The sequence below is a fragment of the Quercus suber genome, unplaced genomic scaffold (genome assembly GCF_002906115.3).
Source record: "Quercus suber isolate HL8 unplaced genomic scaffold, Cork oak 2.0 scaffold_791, whole genome shotgun sequence".
NCBI classification, from domain to species: Eukaryota; Viridiplantae; Streptophyta; class Magnoliopsida; order Fagales; family Fagaceae; genus Quercus; species Quercus suber.
Window position 1 is genome coordinate 241,723 of NW_027070227.1, and position 23,071 is coordinate 264,793.

Sequence of the window (23,071 nt, forward strand, 5' to 3'; positions counted from 1 at the left end):
TTTTTTTTTTTTTGGCACCAAAAAATATCTTGGGGTTAAAGGAAAAAAAAAAAGAGGCATTCAAAAGTATTAAAATGGATATGTATAGACATTTTGATGATGTTGTTTCCATGAAGTTTCATCTTTTAAGTTCACGCGCGCAGAACCAATATGTTACCAAAATGAAAATATAATTTATCCTTGTACAATAGTTGTCAACAGCTATATCCTCCAAGCTTGGAGCACTAGCATTGGGGGTGTAAATACCGCCAGTTGCTATTTTACAATCCAAGCCACCTAAAACTATCCGAATTTGTAAACTTAAAAAAATTTGCAATCTATGCAACTTTACTATTCATAAGTTGTAAAAAAAATATATTAGTTTAATCTTGTGATTGTGTTTGAAAAGAAAAAGTGAGTGAGATGAAAAAAAGAGAGAATAGTACTTTATATTATTTTATTAGATAGTTTATATTATTTTATTGGGTTGTATATAAATATAAAAATTGAGATATATGGTACATTGTAAAATAAGTTGGTAAAATATATAAAGTAGTTTTTGAAGATAAATTTTTTTTTTCTTTTTTTGCATCTCCGAATGCTAATGCTCGCAACTAAATATCTTAAGCACTGATAGGATAGTTTGCAATACTTTTATCGCTGTGGACTAATGTTTCTAAATGTTGAGTATGAATGCTATCAAAAGCAACATCTTCTGTGCATTTTTTAGGCCCAAATTTAAAGGCACTTGTATTGCATAAACTTCCCATCCTTCCTTGACATTGTAATCATCAACTTTTATTTGGAATGTTGAAGTCCAAGCAAGTTTTGAATTTTTTGAGGTACTTTATTTCTCTTGATTCTGCATAATATCAATAAGATGAAAAAAATTAAAGTTAGTCAGTTTAATAAAAATGATAGACATAAGTATCAAATTAAAAGTGGCTAAGAATTTAGATACTTTTGAAGAAAGCTCTACAACATTCATTTGTTCTTATTAATTTTTCTGCATCTTTATCAATAAGAACAAAAGATTTTGTCGTAGTGTGATCTTCTTCACAATCCATCAATTTCCATGAATCATCCACTTCTTTATGATCCATCAATCCTTTTGCTCAAAAGAATTAGTAATTTTGATAACACTTAACACATAATCAACGAAAAAGAAGCCTAATTACACATTTTAAAGTTCAAAATAGAAATAAAAAGTAACAGATTCCAAACCTTTGATCCTGAACCAAATTCCAAAGCACATAATTTTACCTCAAATCTTCAAGCTTTCATTACAATCAACACCTACTTGGCAACTTAACAGCCAAATGGGATTCAAAATCAGAAGCTCCCCAAAAATCCCATAACTAAATGAAATACTCAAAGCTCTAGACATAAATTTTCCCTTCACCAAGAAAAAAATTGCTCAAAGACAACAACGTTAACCTTTGAAAACCCAATTTTGCTTTTAAACCTAAAAGTAGGGGGAAAAAATTCCCCATTAACTCCCCACAACCACAATCAAAATTAACAACCAAATGTGTCTTACATTTTAGAACTCAATACTTGTAAACCACAGAACCAAAAGGCTACAGATATGCGAGAATAATTAAAATTAGCAAGAAAAATGAACTCTGAATTGTTACGAAAAATTGTGGGAAACTTGGAATTGGAAGCTCCGCCACTGTTGACAGTCAATCTCAACATCAATGCTTCTGTCTACTCATTTGACATCAAAATCTATGTGAGGTGCACTTGTTCCCAAGTCTGCTAAAACTTGCATAATATCATGAGTTGGAGAAACATAAAATCATAAACCAAAATTTCGTAATTAGAATTAAAGATGTGAATAAAATCGAGGATTCAATTTAGAAAGGTATATCTGAGCAGCTTCCTCCTAATTACTGAAATATCTTCTTTGACATAATGTAGCATCTAGTAGCAATGCAGCACCATTAATGAGGTAGAAATAAGTGATACATGAATGCAATAAACCAGAAACTTGTTCTAAGACCAAAAATTGAATTGCATCTTTGTGTTTATTTATTATTCTCGCAATATAATTAAGTTAAAATTCACATTTTGCCAATAGTGAAAACTTACCAAAAGAGAAAAGATAAGGGGAGTTGTAATGCTTTAATCAATGGAATAGACGCCACCGGTCCACTGCAAATTATTCAATGCTCTAGTATAACAATATCAAAACACAAAATGATTACATCAAAGTATTTAACCCAATAAACTCTACTTTTATTACTTTAGCTAATGACTATTCAATGCTCTATTTCAATTTCATTTAAATATTATATTTTCTATCTCAAAAATCACATAAACAAACACCATATAATAACCCAGAGATGTTGGCAAAAGAGAACTCAAACCTAGATTAACCAAAATTCCCATAAACAATCACCAACCCAGAACAAACACAACACCAATCGTACAAAAATTAATCCAAACCAAACAAATCAACCAACACTGCCACCAACGTGCGAAGCATGTTGATCTGGATGGACGATTCTTGAGGGAGAAGAAAGACAGAGTCAAACCGGGAGAAAAGCTCCACCACTTTGCACCAGATCACCAACACCCCAGAACAAATCAACACCACCGATCTACGTGGATTGGTTTGTGAGAGAGTGAGAGAGAGAGAGAGAGAGAGAGAATGAATTGAATAAAAGTTGATTTTTTTAATAGCAATGAACAGTACCCTCGTCAATGGTAACGAGGTACTCTTCATTCGCTACTTTTCTGTTCTAGTTTGAGGAGGCTGATGCATAGCACAATTGCGCGGGTTTAACTATTTTTTTAGCCAAAGACTAGTTTATCTAGTCTGATGGAAATGCTCTTAGTTGGAGTGTACATGTTATTAGATTCGGTGTATTGTGCTAAGATCCTGTACGACACCTGCCTTGTGGTGTTATGGTTAGGATCTATATACGTTGCGTAATATGATAATATCCTTTGTTTGCTTTCTGCGCTAGTGGCATTATTGTAAAATAATCAATTTAAGCAACACACACACACAAACACACACACACACACATATATATATATATATGTATATCACTTTTTGCCTACACACATTTGAGGGCCTTTCTTTAATAGGAAGCCCTAAGGTCGACCCTGGAACCAAATTAGTTTCTTTTTCAATGGATCACATTTTTTTTTTTTTTTTTGATAAACTTTCAATGGATCACATGCGCTTGCGTGCCACTCCTTTGATGCCTTTTGCCTTCTGGTGAATTGGGCTTGGCAAGTTAGGTTGTCTTTGAGACCAAATGGAGGATTTTCCCAACTAGGTACTGGGTCAGTGGGTCTTCAAAATATATGTATGAGATTTGGCATTTTAATAGTCGAGGTGATTAGATTAACCTTTAATTGAGGAAGTCTATTTCAGGGTTCATTTTGCATAAATTTGAGCTCTTAGAGCATTGAAAAATATGAAGCGAGAATTTTATCTACATTTCTTGAGGAGAGAAGTACATTGATCTTAATTATATGGAGATAGATACGGGCCATATGTCACCATTTGATGTTGGCAATGTCGTTGTGGGTTTTGAGCCCACTTATTGAGGAGACAAACATTTGCTTCTTTGTCCCCTAATTTCCATCTAGATTTTTCAAGCATCTTCTATTTCTACCATGGTTTGAGAATTTTTTTATTATAATAAAATCCAACTAACCCAACTTAATCATAGGTGGTGTGGGGTTTATTTGGGTCAAGTGGAAAGAGCACATATCACCATTTAAAAGTAATTCGAAAAATTTCTCTTCAAACTAGTTTGGAAAGAAAATTTTATTTAAATAATAGAAGGTTGTAAACCTAAAAACAATGCCACAAAAAAGTTCAATTGCAACTCCACTTCTATCAAAATCTAATTGATTCTTGCTTACCAAAAAATATATATCAATAATTCTTATGTGGGTGAATGAGGAATAAACAAAAAATTGAAAATTTCAGTAGCACAACAAGAAAAATAAATGGATAAATGAGAGCTACACCCAACCAAATGATAACTTAAAAATCAATACAAAAGACTTGATTAGGTCTTCAACATCTCCACCATTAATACATGTATAAAAATCCTTTAACATGCAACTCCCATGATTGCTACACTTCCAATAGACAAAACACAACTCACAAAACAAACACAATTACTATAGTTCCAAACAACATTAAAACTTCCAACTTTGTGAGTTGAATATTTGCTTCAAAATTACATAGCCCATTATAATACCATATCAAATTCAATTTTCAAGTGATACCAAATATATTACCAAGGATTAAGTAATTATCTCCCATCTTCCATGGGTTTCAATACTTGATCTTTGATGCTATCATACTCAGTAGTTATACTAGTAGAACAACCAGTGCCAACATCAATGTTGAAAGAATGACTACTTGCACTAAGTATTCAGTCTTTTTTGCATAGACATCAATGTTTCCCAATGGATGTTTTCCCATACTTCTCAATCTCTCCAGCTCCATTGCCACCTCTTTCATTGAAGGCCTATCCTCCCCTCTCAATCCTAGGCACCTTTTTGCAAGATTAGCAAATTCCTTTAATTGCTCAATATTATCCTCATTGACAATGTTATTTTCAAGAATTTGAAGTAGGCGATCCTCTTTTATGGCAATCACAAAGGATATTGCTAGATTTCTATCAATTTCTGGTCTATCAAAAGAAAGTGCCTTTTCACCCGCCAGCAACTCTGCCATAACAACACCAAAACTATAGACATCACTTTTTTATGTTAGTTGGCTAGTTTGCATGTATTATGGGTCCAAGTACCCCAAAGTTCCTTGCACCAAAGTGTTCAATTCCATTTGATTAAGAGGAACTAGCCTTGAAGCTCCAAAGTCAGCCACTTTTGCTGTGTAGTTATCATCCAATAGTATATTCATAGTTTTCACATCTCTATGTATAATTGGCATTGAAGTTGAAGAATGCAAATATGCAAGTGCCCCAGCAGTTTCTATTTCAATCTTCAGAAGTTTTTCCCATGAAAGTAAGGGTGATAGGCCTTTATCATGAACATGGGTAGAAAGAGTTCCATTTGTGATGAATTCATAAACTAGTAAGGGAACTTCTGTTTCTAGACAACAACCAAATAGCTTAACCACATTCCTATGGTTAATTTGGGTAAGAACAATCATTTCATTTACGAATTGCTCGATTTGGCTCTAATCACCAATCTTGGATTTCTTAATGGCAACCACCGTTTTATCCGACAGTACTCCTCTATACACAGTTCCATAACCTCCTTGGCCAAGAACACTACTCTCATCGTAGTTGTTGGTAGCCTTTTTGAGCTCTTCTGTAGTAAAGATTTTGGTTGTCTCCATAGACTTTTGGTGATTAGAGAGTTGTTGTTTTAACAGTAAGCCACCATTTTGTTGAAAGAATTTTTCTTTGAGTTTGATGAGCTTTCTTTTTTTCAATCCCCAATATATCCAAGAACATCCCAGAAGCAGTATTAAGAGGCCTATTATGCTGATACCTGCACATATTCAAACATGCACTTTCACTAAGTAAAACGTTTTAACTTTACACTCTTCTTAATACCATTTCCTTTTTGATGGCAAACATTTTGATAAGTAAAAGTCTTCATATTTAACGTACATATCATATGAAGATGACTCGATCAAGATTTCATTTGTAGCGTAGATGGTGACTGCCACAGTGGCACATAAATATAAATTTCCTATGAGTGGCTCTAAAATCTGGTTCTTGTTAAATTATATCAAAAATAAAAATATGAACCAATTTTTTTGAATTGACATCTTTTTTAAAAACCACGACGTTCCTTTCTTAGTTGAGAAGAAGACAATTAGCCATGAAGATATAATTTCTTCAAAAATATGAAGGTACATATATCAAGGAATTGAACCTCCCATTAGTAGTACTAAGAGGCAATCCATATTGTTCTTGCACTTTGGGGTGGCGAACCTAGTTGAGAATCAATAGCCTCGTTTATATAAGAAATTTCTTATTGTAGTTTAAATTAAATAGATAATAAACAAGAATAAGACATCGGGTTAATAACATTTCTTCCATTGAAGAGCTCAACTTGTCACCTACTAAAAATAAATAAATAAATAAAAACTCTCATGTTTAATATTGAGGGTCTGTTACGCATATCCTAAGAAGTACACTCTTGAGTTTTAGTTGTAAACCTTTTGCGATAAAAGTTATAACTAAAAAGAGTTTTAACGTTTAAAATTATTGACAATAATATATGTTAAAGTGCATTGAAATTGTTATTCTGTTCAATAACCAAATCCAGAAATTGAGAAAGTGCTTTTCAATATGGAAAATGATAAAAGAGTATATACTAATAAAAGTGTTTTGTATTTTCATACTTAAACCTTAAAAAAAAATAATAATAATAATAATTAAAAAAAAAAAAAACAGAACCTACTTAGATCAAGTAATGTCTAACATTTACTACTGTTTTTTATTATCATGGTCATCAGTAGTTCTGTCTCCAAATTGATAGACATTGTGTATTATTTTGAAAAATAAGGAGTATTAGACTAAATAAATTTACTCTTCGTTAAATATTTTAAAATTAAGCTAAGAGCATTGTAATTCAGTTAATTGGCAGTTTCTTATGTTTTCATAACATCTTAAATTTAAATCTCCTTCTTCTGATGTTACTATCAAATTATAAAAATAAAAATAAAAAATATTTCAACACTACCAAGTTCTTATGCGGTTGTAAGGGGTACAAATATTTTAATCCTACGATTTTGGATAGGGAAGAGGAGGGAATTTATCCAAACATAGCATAAAGGTAGGGTGCTAGGCACTATCAAACAGTGTAATCTGCTTCCGTCTTTATCTTTGAATTTTCAAATCGTTGATGACATCCTTTTAACCTAACAATGGTTTGTTTTGTTGCAATCAGGTCAACAGAGAAAAAGATAATGAAGATTATAAAATCTTTTTTTTTAGAAAAAAAGGGATAACGAAAAGTGATCAAACATGGCAATGGAATTCCAAAAAGGCCAACGTGAGTTAACAAAGACTAAAAAAGTGTTGAGATATTTCTCCGTTTTGAAAACTAGACGTTTGTCATTTAGTTGAAAAGTGGTGTAAATTCAGCAAACAAAAGAAAATTAAGACGATAAGTCCATTTGGTAGGGCAGTCTGTGTTTCTCTTTTGGTTGAAAGAAATTGACTTTTAATCGTGAGTGCGTTTTGATAGGCAAGAAAAAGTTAAAAAGAGCGTGCCCCCCAAAACTAAAAGAAAAATGAAAGAGCGAGGAAGAGATCAAATTCAGAGAAAACAAAAGTAGATCAATAATTTGATTGCCAAATTGTACTTTAGACCTGTTTCAATTTTTTTTATCTCATATATATTTAATTCTGTCCTTTAATTATTAACTATGTCAATTTTGTATTTCACTTTTCAAATTTAAATCAAATATATCTTTAATTATGTGACCTTTAACTTACAAGCATAAAATTGACTTTAATATGAAAGTTTAGGAATAAAATTAAGTAAATTTTGAAAATTAAAGGATAAGATCAATTAATATTTAAGAAGTTTTAATTTGAAATTTCAAGAAAATAAATTATACAATTCATTGTATAAGAACTGAATTGAAAGTGTGACAAATTTTTTTTGTTAAAGTAAACAATGTAAGAATGAAAATATAATGAGTTATGGTTTATATTCTATCCAGATTTGTTAATTTTGATCTTCTGCATAGAGAAACAAAATATTTTATCACAAAATTTATTAAAAATAATTTAATATAAGAATATAATAGAAATTTAATCTAAGGTTTACTTTCTTCTGCCAAACCTATAATTCTTACCAGACAATGTTAAGTTAATTTTTTTACAGTAAATTATGAGACTTCTACAAAAAAAAAAATAATATACAAAGTCAATTAATAATTTTTTTTTTTTTGGGGATGTTAAGTTTTCAATGTATTTGTTTTTGTAAGTGAAACATATTCTTTAGAATTTATTTATTGTTTTATTTAATTAATAAGATTAAGTGCGTCATTTTGTAGATGGGTGGATATTATATTCATTTTGAAAAATAAGTATAGGTTGTCTACGTCAGTCAATTATTTCTATTAACTAAAAGTTGAAACATCCAAGTAAAGATTATTAACGTTATATCCAAAATTCTATAGTTTACCTTAATCATTCTTTTTCATCTTTTAGGTGGTATGCTCGCACTAGCTGAGTAGTCTCTGAGTTATTGCTGCCTTTAATTGAATTATTATTTGCCGTCTCTTTTTAGGAATGGTCCTTAGGAAGAGATTATACGTTCACTAATCATTCTCTACGAACAAATCATAAAGTAATAGTTATTATTATCTTAATTTAAATTTACAACTTAAATTACTTATTTTATTATCTGATATCAATCACTAACAACTTTATTTAAAATTTATTACGAAAGTGTCTAAAATTATTATAACATAAGTTTTCTCTTTAGGTATTATGCTCCTGAGAAAAAATCATAATGCATATGTTTCACTGAGTAATGTTAGGATCTACATATCCAAAAAGTCATCTTCAGAAAAATGTTTTAATGAATAGTGAAGTTTGGTAATCGTTACTAATTTTCAACCTTCCCAACACGATATACTATATACATGACAAAATCCTCTATATGTGAGCAGAAACCAGAGGGTGCAATATACAGATATATAGTAAAGATACTCACCAACCGCAAGGTGAATAGCTAGTGATGATTGATTGGAGACACATACCGCGCTCTCCAGATGGTATCCTTTGATGCACAAACATTCATAATTTCCGGGTTTATTAGCACAAGTTTGTTTTTCCGTGCAATTGTTGATCCCTTTACATTCGTCAATATCTGGAATCGTATAGTACACATTTTAAAGTAAATAAAANTTTTTTTCTTTTTTTTTCATTTTTTTGGTGTTGATAGTAGATTATGAGTTGCTGGTGGTGGTGGTGTCAAGTGTGTGTAATGCAGTGGTGGTGGGCTTGTGATGATGGTGGTTTCAGTAAATGTTGTGGTTGTTGAATAGAAAGAATGAGAGAGAAAGAGTAAATAATAACGAGTTTTATTGTAAATGAAGGTGATTATGAGATATATTATTTTATTGTGTAGAAATATTATTTTAATGAATAGAATAGAAAAATAAAAGTTGGGATGCTGGAGGTATTGTAAAATGGTATTGTATAATTGATAAAGTAGCTTTTTGAGATGGCAAAATAGGATAGGATAGAATATCTGACTGTGGATGCTCTAAGGACCCCACGAATTGATTTGAACCAAGACAAAGACTGTTGCAACAACGGATACAGGTCACCCAACACTAAACCAAGGCCACTATCCCCTACAAAAAAAATCCCCAATTTGTGGGTACCGGTCACCAGAAGAATTTAATAGCCCCCTTAAGCGAGCAAAAAGAAAGGCGATGGAGGGAGAAATATGCCTAAATTCAATATAATCTATCATCAAGGAAAGATACGTAATTCCAAGAAGGAAAATAAGAATACGAAAGAAAGGAGTACAGTACAGCCAAAAAGGAAAATAGCACAAAAAAAAGGGAAACATACTTGGAAATGAGGAAGAAAACCAAAAAGGCTGGGTGTAAAATATGTAGCGACAACAGTGAGCTCAGAAAAATCAAACGTAGAGAGAGTGAAAAGAAAGGCTAAGAGTCAGAGAAATCAAACGCAAAATGAAAGTAAAGAGATGAGAAAGGAAAGGCAAAGAGTTAAAAAGGTTTGCCTTGAAAAATGCAAGAAAACTGAAAGGCACTCACCAGAAATGAGACCTACTCACCGATCAGAAGAGGACACATGGCCATGATGCGTGCCATACCGCCATGAGACAATTAATGCGGAGAACATAACCCCAAGCGTCAGAAAAATTTTCAAAAAAAAACCTCTTATATTCCTACGACCGTCCGAGTTATGGACGACCTTGGAATAGGGGGGCAGCTAATAGTCCCGAAAATATACTCGTCCACCTAAGAAGGACGATAGACAAAGACAACCCCGAAGTTAGCTTGGCCCTAGGGGAACTGCCTGACAAAGACTTAGTCGTCGTCCCTCCATTATGATGAAGCGTTACAAAGATAATAATGAACTTCCGTACTGCTGGAAGTATATCTATCCATTTAACACCCCACATGGGCATTACAGCTTCAGCAATGATTCCACCATTAAAACAAAACCAACGGCCAGGAAGAAAGCATCTATATATATCCATTGACAAAACCCAACGAAAGGTACACTAAAAAATCTCTAGTACTTCCACATTATTTTCTTCAAACTCTAACTATTCTAACTTTGGCATCGGAGGTTCTGTGGCAGGCACCACACCGATGACTGTACACTTTCCTTTCAACTTGTCTTAGGATTCAAGTTAGCTGTGGACGACTCCCATCTGGATGAACGTTTCTACTGACGATTTGATCATCATCAAATATAGTTCACTATGTCATATCCTAAGTAGAAATATATTAAAAAAAATTTAAGTTTCTCCTCCTAAATCCATTAAATACAAAAACATCACCATCAACTTTACCAATCTCAATTTCGCAAGCACAAAACTTAAGCTACCAAAAGTGCAAAACAGAAAACCCATTTTCTAACATCAGGAAATGAGGAGATTCTCAGTTGTCCAGGTAATTGGGGTTTTATGAAATTATTTAAACAAGGTTTCTTTCTCGTTTAGGACTAGATGGTGTTTAGGACTAGATGGTAGGGAAACTTTTTAAATTTCTCATATATCTTTTTATTATATATAAACTTTGAAAATCTAACTATTAAATTGCATGTTCCTTATATTCTTAACATGCACACCAAATTTTGTTCAAATCAAATATTATTTACTATTTAATCAATAAACTTATTTTTTATGCAATATTTTAGACCTCAAAAAACTTGAAATTTAAATATTTGATTTTTTTTTTTTGGTAAATAAGGGTATTAAAAAATATTTAATTTAATTTAGTAGATTTTGGACATTCGTTTAAAATTTTTTAAAAATTCCTTAGGTTATTTACTACATAAAATAATTAAATTCGTGCTTACACATGAAAATATTCGATTATAGTGATATTATTAATGTTAAGCGTAGGTTATTGAACATATAAAATATTAGTTTGCATAAAAATTGTGTTATGTGGTAATTATGTTGTCAATGAATAACAAAAAAATGCTGATTGTGAAAACACAATGATCATTGGATTTTCTTATGCCAATAATAATAATAATAATAATAATTAGGATTGCTATAATCAGGCCAGTATAATACAAAAGGAAAAATATTTATCATATTTCTTTGATCTTTTAATCCATTTAGCCATGGTTGACTGGCCCGATGGCTCAGTCAATATGTAAATGAACATTGTTTATCTTTTTTCTTTTTCTTTTTTTTGTTTGCACCAAAAAATATCTTGGGGTTATAGAAGAAGAAGGCATTCAAAAGTATTAAAATGGATATTTCTAACAATTTTGATGATGTTGTTTCTATGAAGTTTCATCTTTTAAGTACACACGCAGAACCAAAATGTTACCAAAATGAAAATATAATTTGACTTTGTACAATAGTTGTCAACAGCTACATCCTCCAAGCTTGTAAGCAACTAATATCTTAAGCACTGATAGGATAGTTTGCAATACTTTTATCGCTGTGGACTAGTGTTTCTAAATGTTGAATATGAATGCTATCAAAAGCAACATCTTCTGAGCATTTGTTAGGCCCAAATTTGAAGACACTTGCACTGCGTAAATTTCCCATCCTTCTTTGACATTGTAATCATCAACTTTCATTTGGAATGTTTAAGTCCAAGCAAGTTTTGAATTTTTTCAGGTACTTTATTTCTCTTGATTCTGCATAATATCAATAAGATTAAAAAAATTAAAGTTAGTCAGCTTAATAAAAAAGATAGACATAAGTATCAAATTAAAAGTGGCTAAGAATTTAGATACTTTTGAAGAAAGCTCTACAGCATTCATTTGAATTAATTTTTCTGCATCTTTATCAATAAGAACAAAAGATTTTGTCGTAGTGTGATCTTCTTCACAATCCATCAATTTCCATGAATCATCCACTTCTTTATGATCCATCAAACCTTTTGCTCAAAAGAATTAGTCATTTTGATAACACTTTAACATATAATCAACGAAAAAGAAGCCTAATTGCACATTTTAGAGTTCAAAATAGAAATAAATTTTCCCTTGGCAACTTAACAGCCAAATGGGATTCAAATTTTACCTCAAATTCCAAAGCACATAATTTTACCTCAAATCTTCAAACTTTCATTAAAATCAATACCTACTTGGCAACTTAACAGCCAAATGGGATTCAAATCAGAAGCTCCCCAAAAATCCCATAACTAGTGAAAAACTCAAAGCTCTAGACATAAATTTTTCCTTCACCAAGAAAAAAAATTGTTCAAAGACAACAACGTTAACCTTTGAAAACCCAATTTTGCTTTAAAACCTAAACGTAACAAATTCCACATTATCTCCCCACAACCACAATCAAAATTAACAACCAAATGTTTCTTACAATTTAGAACTCAATACTTGTAAACCACAGAATCAAAAGGCTACAAACCGCAAATAGAGAGGTATGCAAGAATGATTAAAGTCAGCAAGAAAAATGAACTCTGAATTGCAACGAAAAATTGTTGGAAACTTGGAATTGGAAGATCCCCCACTGTTGACAGTCAATCTCAACAACAATGCTTCTGTCTACTCATTTGACATCAAAATCTATGTGAGGTGCACTCGGAGTTCCCAAGTCCGCTAAAACCTTGCATCATATCACGAGTTGGAGAAACCTAAAATCAAAAACCAAAATTTCGTAATAGAATTAATGATGTGAATAAAATCAAGGATTCAATTTAGAAAGGTATATCTGAGTAGCTTCCTCCTAATTACTGAAATATCTTCTTTTACATAATTTAGCATCTAATAGCATTGCAGCACCATTAATGAGGTAGAAATAAGTGACACATGGATGCAATAAACCAGAAACCTGTTCCAAGACCAAAAATTGAATTGCATCTTTGTGTTTATCTATTATTCTCGCAATACAATTAAGCTAAAATTCACATTTTGACAATAGTGAGAACTTACCAAAAGAGAAAAGATAAGGTGAGTTGTAATGCTTTAATCAATGGAATAGACGCCACCGCTCCACTGCAAATTATACAATGCTCTAGTATAACAATATCAAAACACAAAAATTACATCAAAGTATTTAACCCAATAAACTCTACTTTTATTACTTTAGCTAATGCACTATTCATACATAACCACATCGGCCTCAATACTCTATTTCAATTTCATTTAAATATTATATTTTCTCTTTCCAAAATCACATAAACAAACACCATATAATAACCCAGATGTCGGCAAAAGAGAACTCAAACCCAGATTACCCAAAATTCTCATAAACAATCACCAACCTAGAACAAGCACAACACCAATCATACAAAAATTAATCCAAACCAAACAAATCAACCTACACTGCCACCAACCTGCGAAGCATGTTGATCTAGATGGACGATTCCTGAGGGAGAAGAAAGATAGAGTCAGACCATGAGAAAAGCTCCACCACTTTGCACCAAATCACCAACATCCCAGAACAAATCAACACCACCGGTCTATGTGGATTGGTTTGTGAGAGAGAGAGAGAGAGAGAGAGAGAATGAATTGAATAAAAGTTGATTTTTTTAATAGTGATAGGACTGACAAATTCACTTGCCATAGACAAAGTCAACGATACTGACGAACATATCCCTAGATGAACAAAGACTCCCACATCACTGACGAAGACAAAATCCACCATTCAATGCAGGGCGATTACAAGGCCAACTGTATGAACTGTTAGAGCATATTAAGGTCCCATTACACAGCACCAAGCATTACCAAAAGAAGCATTTAGACCCCCATAACTGCTCCAACGGCTAGAAGCCCTAAGAACGTATAGAAAGACCACACATTGCCAAGCAGAAGGTACACACAAAAAACATATAATGATTCTTTTTATCTTGATATACTGCACTTTTGTTCAAAGGTCTCCATATACTAACTTTGGTATCGGAGGCGCTGTGGCAGGCACCACACCGGTGACCATCTTTGAGAGCACATTTATACGGGCTGAAGGGTGCTTCCATTTGACTACCTCGACTGACGAACTTACGCTTCATCAGTTTGGCACCGTCTGTAGGGAATGAGTGACATTTTCGTGTTTACATTCGAAAACGTAGTTTCCCTAAAACCTCTGTATTCAAATGGAATCTAACCCAAATTTCGTAGCCTTGGCTCAGCAAGTCCAAGCCCTCGCGGCTACTGTTGAAGAACTTACTAGACAAAACCAAGAAATGAAGTTGCGGCTCCAACAGGAAGAGAATCAGTCAAATGGCAACCTAGAGGATGAGGGAGATAGCCATAGAAGGAGTAATCAACACAGACCCACCACTCCTGACAAGCAGAATTCATATTTTCTACAAGAAATGAGGAAAGAGATGGACGAGTTAAGAAATGCTATCAAGGAGAAAACGGACCGAAGCGTGGATAGAATGGTCAAAGCCATGGATTCGCCGTTCATAGTGGCCGTCTTAGAATGCCCAGTACCGACGAAATTTCGCCTTCCTCAAATTGAGTCGTTTGACGGGCTCAAAGATCCTCAGGATCATCTTAATACCTTCAAGACAACACTGGGCCTCCAACAGCCCCCTAACGAGATACTATGTCATTCCTTCCCTACCACTCTTAAAGGAGCTACAAGAGAATGGTTTACCAAGCTGCCGACGTCGTCCATTGACAACTCCGACCAGTTGAGCAACGCCTTCTTACAACACTTTATTGGGGGACAGTGTCCCAAGAGGCCAGTAGATTACTTGCTTACCATCAGGCAGGGAGAGAAACAAACCCTGAGGTCGTACGTTAAGCGCTTCACTCGGGAGACCCTAGACGTGGACAAAGTTGATGATAAGGTACAGCTGACAAATTTCAAAGCAGGGTTAAAGTCCAGAGATCTCGTGGCTTCGCTCGCTAAGAATCCCCCAAAAATGATGGCAGAAATGCTCCTAAAAGCACAGAAGTACATGAATGCTGAAGACGCACTAGCAGCCGTAAAGAATACAGTAAAGCCAGGACACAAAGGAAGGAAGGAGGATGAATGAAGGGGACAAAAAAGGGAGTGCCCAGATCGTCGGACCAATGACGATAACAAAAGGAGAGACGATAAAAACTCTCGTACGGTAAGATTTACCCCTTTGATTATGCCCGTTGACAAAATTTTAACGCAGATTAAGGAAGAGCACTTCCTTAAATGGCCGAGACCATTGCATTCATCCCCCAACGTTCGGGACAAGAACAAGTGCTCCCGGTTCCACAAGGATCATGGTCATTACATTGAGGATTGTTGGGACCTTAAAGAGCAAATAGAAGAGTTGATAAGAAAAGGAAAGTTGCAAAGATATGTGAAGAAAGGGGAATCTAACAGATTCAGGGATGATAACAAAATTCAGAAGGAGCCCTCGTCCAAAGATAAAGATAACACCTCCCAGCCTTCCTAGGATATTATTGGGGAAATTAACACCATAGCAGGAGGACCATCCCTAGGAGGGTCATTCAAGTCTCTCAGGAAAGCATGTCAAAGGCAAGTGAACAACGTCTACATGATACCTCCGTCCAAGCAACGACGGACGGACTAGGATATGTCTTTCAATGAGGCAAATGTCAGGGGAGTGAAGCAGCCTCACAATGACTCTTTGGTTATAGCACTGACTATTGAAGGATTCAACACCAAAAGAATCCTCGTAGACAACGGTAGCTCTGCAGATATCATCTACCTCCTTGCCTTCCAACAGCTGAAGTTAGATCCAAAGAGACTGCGCTTATTTGACTCTCCTCTCATCAGTTTTAGTAGAGACACAGTATATCCCAAGGGCATAGTGACGTTGATGGTGACAGTGGGGACATACCCGAAGCAATTAACCCGTCAGGTAGACTTCTTAGTGGTAGATTGCCCTTCATCTCACAACGTGATTATTGGGAGGCCTACACTCAACAAATAGAAGGCAGCCACATCTACCTATTGCTTGAAGGTGAAGTTCCCCACGGATAACGAGGTCGGAAAGGTAAAAGGGGATCAGGTCTTAGCCAGAGAATGCTACTAGGCCGTCGTGGCTGCGAAGGAAAACCACACCTGGATGATTGAAGAGAAAAGAGGAGACAAAATGGAAGCCTTGGAAACAGTGGTACTAAATAAAGGAGAGGTAACCAAGACGACGAAGATAGGGACGACGTTAAGTTCCGAAATGAAACCAAGGCTCATCTAGTTCTTAAAAGAAAATCAAGATGTCTTCGCCTAGAACCATGATGACATGCCAGGTATATCCTCAGAAGTCATTTAGCACCAGTTGAACGTCGATCCAGAAAGGAAGCCCGTCAAGCAAAAATGGAGAGTCTTCGCTCCAGAACGAGTTCAGGCGATCACAGACGAAGTTACCAAATTGTTGACGGCAGGGTTCATTTGAGAAGTATACTACCCTGGTTGGCTTGCCAATGTTGTCCTCGTGAAGATAGCAAATAGGAAGTGGAGAATGTTTGTGGACTTCACGGACCTGAATAAGGCATGGCCAAAGGATAGTTTCCCCCTGCCAAGGATAGACCAACTTGTGGAGTCTATCGCCGGACATAAGCTACTGACGTTCATGGACGCCTTCTCAAGATACAACTAGATAAAAATGGCTGAGGAAAATCAAGAGAAGACTGCTTTCATCATAAGCCAGGGGCTCTATTGTTATAAGGTAATGCCTTTTAGATTAAAGAATGCAAGAGCCACCTACCAGAGATTAGTGAACAAAATGTTTAGCAAACAGATCTGCAGGAATATGGAAGTCTACGTAGATGACATGCTCGTCAAGAGTAAGGAAGAACTCGCCCACCTAGACAACTTGAAGGAGACATTCGTCACCCTTAAACAGTACCAAATGAAGTTGAATCCCAAGAAATGTGTCTTTGGTGTAGCCTCGGGAAAATTCTTGGCGTTCTTGGTGTCCCAAAGGGGAATAGAAGCAAACCCGAAAAAGGTGCAAGCCATAATCGACATTGCATCACCCAAGACCGTTAAGGAAGTTCAAAAGCTCACAGGAAGAATTGCAACTCTTAATAGGTTCATCTCTAGAGCGACGGACAAATGCCTCCCCTTCTTCAAGACCTTGAAATAGGCATTTGAGTGGACAGACGAATGCGAAACAGCATTTCAAGAACTAAAACGTTACTTGAGCAACCCACCCCTTTTGAGTCTTTCGAAAGAAGGGGAAAACCTATACTTGTACCTGGCGGTATCAAACACAGCCGTGAATGCAGCCTTGATTCGAGAAGAAGACAAGAAACAGCTCCCAGTATATTATGTCAGCCAAGCTTTCCAAGAAGCTGAGTCCAAGTATCCAAAAATTGAGAAGATTGCATTTGCGTTAATAGTTGCCTCACGAAAACTAAGACAGTACTTTCAATCAAACCCGATCCTAGTGATGACGGACCAACCTATCAAGAAGTCCATGAGCAAACCTGAAGCAGCTGGAAGAATGGTCCAGTGGGCAATTGAACTTAGCCAATTTGATGTCGAATACCATCTAAGAACAGCCATTAAAGCACAAGCCTTGGCGGATTTCATTGCTGAGTTCACTGCCTCGAACGAGGATAATCTCACCAACGGGGCTAAGAAATGAACGATACAAACAGATGGTTCGTCAGCCCAAAAGAGGGGAGAAGTAGGGGTTGTCATAATTATCCCAGACGGAGAAATGTTAAAGCATTGAGTTCAGCTGAAATTTTCAGCCACCAACAATGAGGCTGAATACAAAGGAATCTTGACAGGATTGAGACTCGGAAAGGCATTCGAGGCTAAGAACTTATTAGTCCAAAGTGATTCAAAACTGGTAATTGGACAGGTCAAGGGAGAGTACGAAGCAAAAGAAGAAAGAATGTAGAAGTACCTCAGGCTGACGAAACATCTAGCTTGGGAATTCGATGAAGTGGAGTTTATACAGATACCCAGAAGCCAGAATATGATGGTAGACAAAGTTTCAAAGATGGCATCGTTAGAAGAAGGGACGACCAGCATGGACGTGATGATAAAAATCCAGAAAAACCCCAGCATTGAAAAAGTTCCAACTTTCGCAATTCAGAGCACAAACAGCTAGATGACACCCATCATATCCTTCCTCCAGGACGGACACCTCCCCCCAAATACTGACGAGGCCAGGATGATCAAGAAGATTGTAGCTAGATTCACTATCCTCAACAACATCCTATACGAGAGGGGTTTCTCCATGCCTTACTTGAAGTGTGTTAACGAAGAAACGGCTAAGTACATCCTGGAAGAGATACATGAGGGAATTTGTGGGGACCATGCTGGCCCCAAATCCCTGGTAAGTAAGATCATTCGAACAGGTTATTTCTGGCCTACTATGCAGGTGGACGTAACAGAGTTCGTCAAGAAGTGTGGCAAGTGTCAATGGTTCAGGAATGTCCAATGACTTCCAACAGAGAAACTGACAACTATAATGTCCCCATGGCCATTTGCACAATGTGGAATTGACATTGTTGGCCCACTACCTATAGGTAAAGGTCAGGTAAAATTCCTACTTGTTGCTATTGATTACTTTACGAAATGGGTTGAAGCAAAGCCACTGGTGACCATCACTGAAGTTAGAATCCAAAGCTTTGTGTGGAAGAATATAATTTGCAGGTTCGGGATTCCAAGGACCATCATATCAAATAACGGATGGCAGTTCGACAACCAAGGTTTTAGAGGCTTCTACTCAGGACTGGGCATTAAGAACCAGTTCTCGTCGCCAGGACATCCACAGGCGAATGGATAGACAGTGGTGAAGAACCGTACTTTACTCAAGATCATAAAAGCCAAGCTAGACAACGCAAAGGGTGTCTGGCCAAAAGAGTTACCCAATGTCTTATGGGCATACAGAACCACAGCGAGAACCTCGATGGGAGAGACCCCCTTCAGACTCACCTATAGCACTGAAGCAGTGATCCCGGTTGAGATAAGGGTATCCAGCACCAGACAAGAAGTCTTCAGCGAAGAATCCAATGACGATCATCTGCGACAAAACCTGGACTGTCTAGACGAAGTAAGGGACAAAGCCTGCAGCAGAATGGTGGAGTACCAGCAAAAGATGACTAGCTATTACAACAAAAGGATAAAACTCAGGCGGCTCGACATTGGTGACCTTGTCCTGTGAAAAGTAACCCTGGCGACCAAAAACCTTACTCAGGGAAAGCTTAGCCCTACATGGGAAGGACCCTACAGAGTTATCCATTACTCCAGATAGGGTAGCTATCACTTGGAAACCCTAGACGCACAGAGACTCTCGAGGCCATGGAACATTGAGCACTTGAAGAAATACCACCAATAGATGTAACAGTTACATGTATTCATTATTAAGGATTAATAAAGAAAGTGTTCAACTAATGTTTCTCTGTGAGTAGGTCTATCCAATAAAAAGCCAAAAATGGCTAAGTAGCAAGATTCCACTCTGACGGATGTAAACTACTGACGATGACAAGATCCCTAAAAAAGGTGTAAGTCATAAAAAGACAAAAACGGCTAAGTGGCAAGATTCCGCTCTGACGAATGTAAGCTACTGACAATGGCAAGATCCTTATAAAAGGTGTAAGTCATAAAAAAGCCAAAAATGGCTAAGTGGCAAGATTCCACTTTGACGGATGTAAGCTACTGACGATGACAAGATCCTTAAAAAAAGTGTAAGTCATAAGAAGCCAAAAATCGCTAAGTGGCAAGATTCCGCTTTGACAGATGTAAGCTACTGACGATGGCAAGATTCTTTAAAAATGTGTAAGTCATAAAAAGCCAAAAATGGCTAAGTGGCAAGATTCCGCTCTAACGGATGTAAGCTACTGACGATTACAAAATCCTTTTAGAAAAAAAGGGGGTGTATATAAGTCACTGACGGATGTTACTCCTAAAAGGATGTACATCATAGGAACAAAAGATACTGGTGAAGAGAAGGAGAAATAAGAGTTTCACCAAGCACACCACATGGTCAATTAAAAGCATGCAAATCACAAATACAGATAAGTGCTAGAAGTAAATTAAAGCCAAAAGCAAACAGGCAAATTAACATTGTTTTTACAAACCCATAAACGCTGGGTTAAAATATTGTTCCCAAAATAGATGAAAGAAAAAATGTTTTGAAATAAGATTTACAAAAAGCCACAATGGGAAATAACCAAAGACAAAAGGAAATATTTCTTTTAACATAAGTAACAGGTTCAGGCACCAGACACTGGAGAGGCATCACTAGCAGGAGTATCGTCAGCAGGGGCATTCTCTGGAGCATCACCTGCAGGAACCAAGGATTGGGTAGCTTCGTCAATGGCCATCTCTTTATCCACCTCTTCCAAGTCCAGGCTTTCCATGTCAACACCAGTTGGATGCTTGACCAGATACCTTCGAAAAAGCTTAAAGCCTTTGAAGTACCAACTGAGGAGTACAGTATTGTACTCATCAGTGGTTTGAAAAGCCTCAACAGATCTGGCTGCAATTGTCTTAAGCGATTCCTTGGTGCCTTGAAGCTGCTTATTGTTCTCCAGGTTCAACTGGCGCTCAACTCTAAGATCATCACCCAGGACCTTGACCCCATTGAATCAATGAGGTTCTTCTTCAACTTGGAATTTTCCCCCTCCAAAGCTTGCACCTTTGATGTAAGAGATGCCAGTTTGGCCTCTTGAGTAAGATACTCAGAAGCGATGTGCAAGTTTTCTCCTAGCACCTAAAAAGAAGTTCCAAATCGTCAGCAAAAAAGAAAAAAAAAAGAAAAAAAAAATTATTTTTTTTTTTTTTTTTTTTTTTTGGAGAAACGTAACTCTATTTTATGCTTTTATGTTTATAATATTTTTTATATCTCTTTCAACTAATTTAACAATTTCAATTACAGATGACCCTGGAGAAGCGGACCTTAGAAAAAGTTTTAACAAGTTCTAGTTTTTTTTCCCCATACCAACCATGGCATTTTTTTCAGGACCAAAAAAAAAAGCCTATTCTCTTGTGATTAACGGTAGAAATTCTTTCCTAAAAAAAAAACTAATAATAATAATAAATAAATGGTAGAAAGTGATTCTGTATATGATCCTGCAATTAAACTCGATCTCCTTTTTTTATTGAGATATATGGCAATGGCAATAAATTATTTCAAACATTAATTTTATTTTTTATGAGCAAACATTAATTGATTAATGTCTATCATTTTATTCAAAAAAATCATAATCAATATTTGACCCAATTACTATTGATCATATATAATACTAGAAAGGACCCAGGGGTGCAATACGTACGGTAATTAAATATACTTACCAACTGTGAGGTTAATTGCTAGTGATGATTTAGGAGCAGGTTGATCAGCTACACACGCCTCCCCGTCCGGATGGTATCCCCCGATGCACGAGCAACGATAACTTCCGGGTTCATTAATACAATCTTGATTGCTTTTGCAGTTATTGAGGTCTTTAAAAACACATTCGTTAATGTCTGTAATTGTAAAAAAAAAAATTAAAAATTAAAAAAAAATCAATTAAAAGTAACTGAGATGTACAATAACCAAAAGCAATGACAGACTATTGAAACCAAAATGAAACGTGGAACGTATTTTAACATAATATGTATGTTAGAAATTTGTTAAAAATGTGTTTGATTGTTTTTCTTTCCTTAATTGTTCCTGAAAAATTGTTCTATACCTAGATATGTAAGTAAATTGAATACATACCTTGGCAACCGTCTTTGAGGTATGGATTCCCTTCGTAACCTTGCTCGCAATTGCAACGGTACCCAGAACCGTTGTTGTGATCAGAACAAGTGCTATTTGCTCCACATATGTAATTCCCTCTGTTCCGAGCAACTTCACACGTCTCGTTACCAATTGCCCAATCAAGAACCATTGGAAGGGTTCTATTGTTTTGTAGACTGGTTAGATAAGCTGAGGAGAAATTGAACTTGTCTCTTTGGATAATAAAGGCAAAGCTGCATGGATTGAAAGACCAGACATCTTTGTGGCTATTAAAGCTATATGCTGCAAAATCAATATTTTTCAAACCTTCAGGAATGTCTATCTGGCAACACCCAATCCCAGAGCAAATCCCATTTACTATATTGTGTGTGTTATTACATTTGGAGAGGCAGCCGATGGAAAACGGTTCATCGTTGAGAATACCATTAAGGTATGCGTAAGTGTCACAGCCAACGGCCACGAACTTGTTTTTGGTGATGGAAACTGTGAAACTAGGGACTTTGAGACGTGGTTTCGTGTTGATTTCCAGAGGCGTACCCAACTGGTTGTAACAGTCAATGGCGTTATACATCAGGATATCCATCTCTCCTTCGATGGAAATGTTTGTAACGTTGAGGTTTCCGGTCATTGGTTGAGGTTGGCCGTACGAGTTGCTACAGTCAATAAAAAATCTCTACTTTCTTTCCGGTAACAAACTTCAGTTGTGCCAAAGGGATATGGAATTTTTACATCCCCACAGCTATCGGAGCAGTTAGGCAAGACTAATGGATATGCCATTGCTGCGGCTGCCATTATTGTTGTTGACATCACACCAACCCAGGTGACTTGCACAAGCATCGAATGGAAACCCATAGCCCCACTATTTTCCCACATGAGCGTATTAGAGTCTTGGAAGTTGGTCCGTATCAGCTTTTAAGATGGACTTTTTAAAAGCGCTCACCGATAGAGAATTTGTATAAAAAAAAAAAAAAAAAAAATCGGCTGAGGCTTAGATTTGGATCAATCAAAATAGTGATATGTGTTTAAAAGTCAACACGTATTATATTATTAATAAATCTAATATAATTGGATACTAAATTCAAATCTTACCTAAAAATTTTCACAATTTTCTGTTATATTACGAAGATGGCAGAGTATGATTGGTTGCACAAAATTCCTCACCGCGTAAAGGCAATGATTGGTGGCACAAAATTCCTCAGCGCGTAAAGAGAAGACCTATTAACTACGCGAGTCTTGAATCTTGATGTGTATTTTTATGGACCAGGTCCTTCACCTCAGAGGTAGACCATA

General features: G+C 35.8%; 1 protein-coding gene, 1 long non-coding RNA gene and 1 pseudogene across 2 annotated transcripts in view; all 3 read right to left on the reverse strand.

Moving 5' to 3' along the window:
* Window positions 1-22,672, reverse strand: part of LOC136061124 (wall-associated receptor kinase 2-like) — a 27,183-nt gene extending 4,511 nt beyond the window's left edge. The window contains exons 1-2 of the mRNA XM_065767298.1: window positions 21,761-22,672; window positions 21,352-21,525 (exon numbers count right to left, since the gene is read on the reverse strand). Coding sequence (XP_065623370.1) covers window positions 21,352-21,525; window positions 21,761-22,409 — 823 coding nt within the window. The 5' untranslated portion in view covers window positions 22,410-22,672. The remainder of the gene's footprint in view (window positions 1-21,351; window positions 21,526-21,760) is intronic.
* On the reverse strand, window positions 3,911-8,845 carry LOC112005495 (wall-associated receptor kinase 1-like; annotated as a pseudogene).
* LOC136064885 (uncharacterized) lies at window positions 11,494-13,758 on the reverse strand. The gene is made up of 4 exons (XR_010626537.1): window positions 13,481-13,758; window positions 13,077-13,158; window positions 12,553-12,778; window positions 11,494-11,822 (listed from the first exon to the last, which is right to left on the reverse strand). It is a non-coding gene; the product is annotated as an uncharacterized LOC136064885 (long non-coding RNA).
* Window positions 22,673-23,071: the final 399 nt, after the last annotated feature.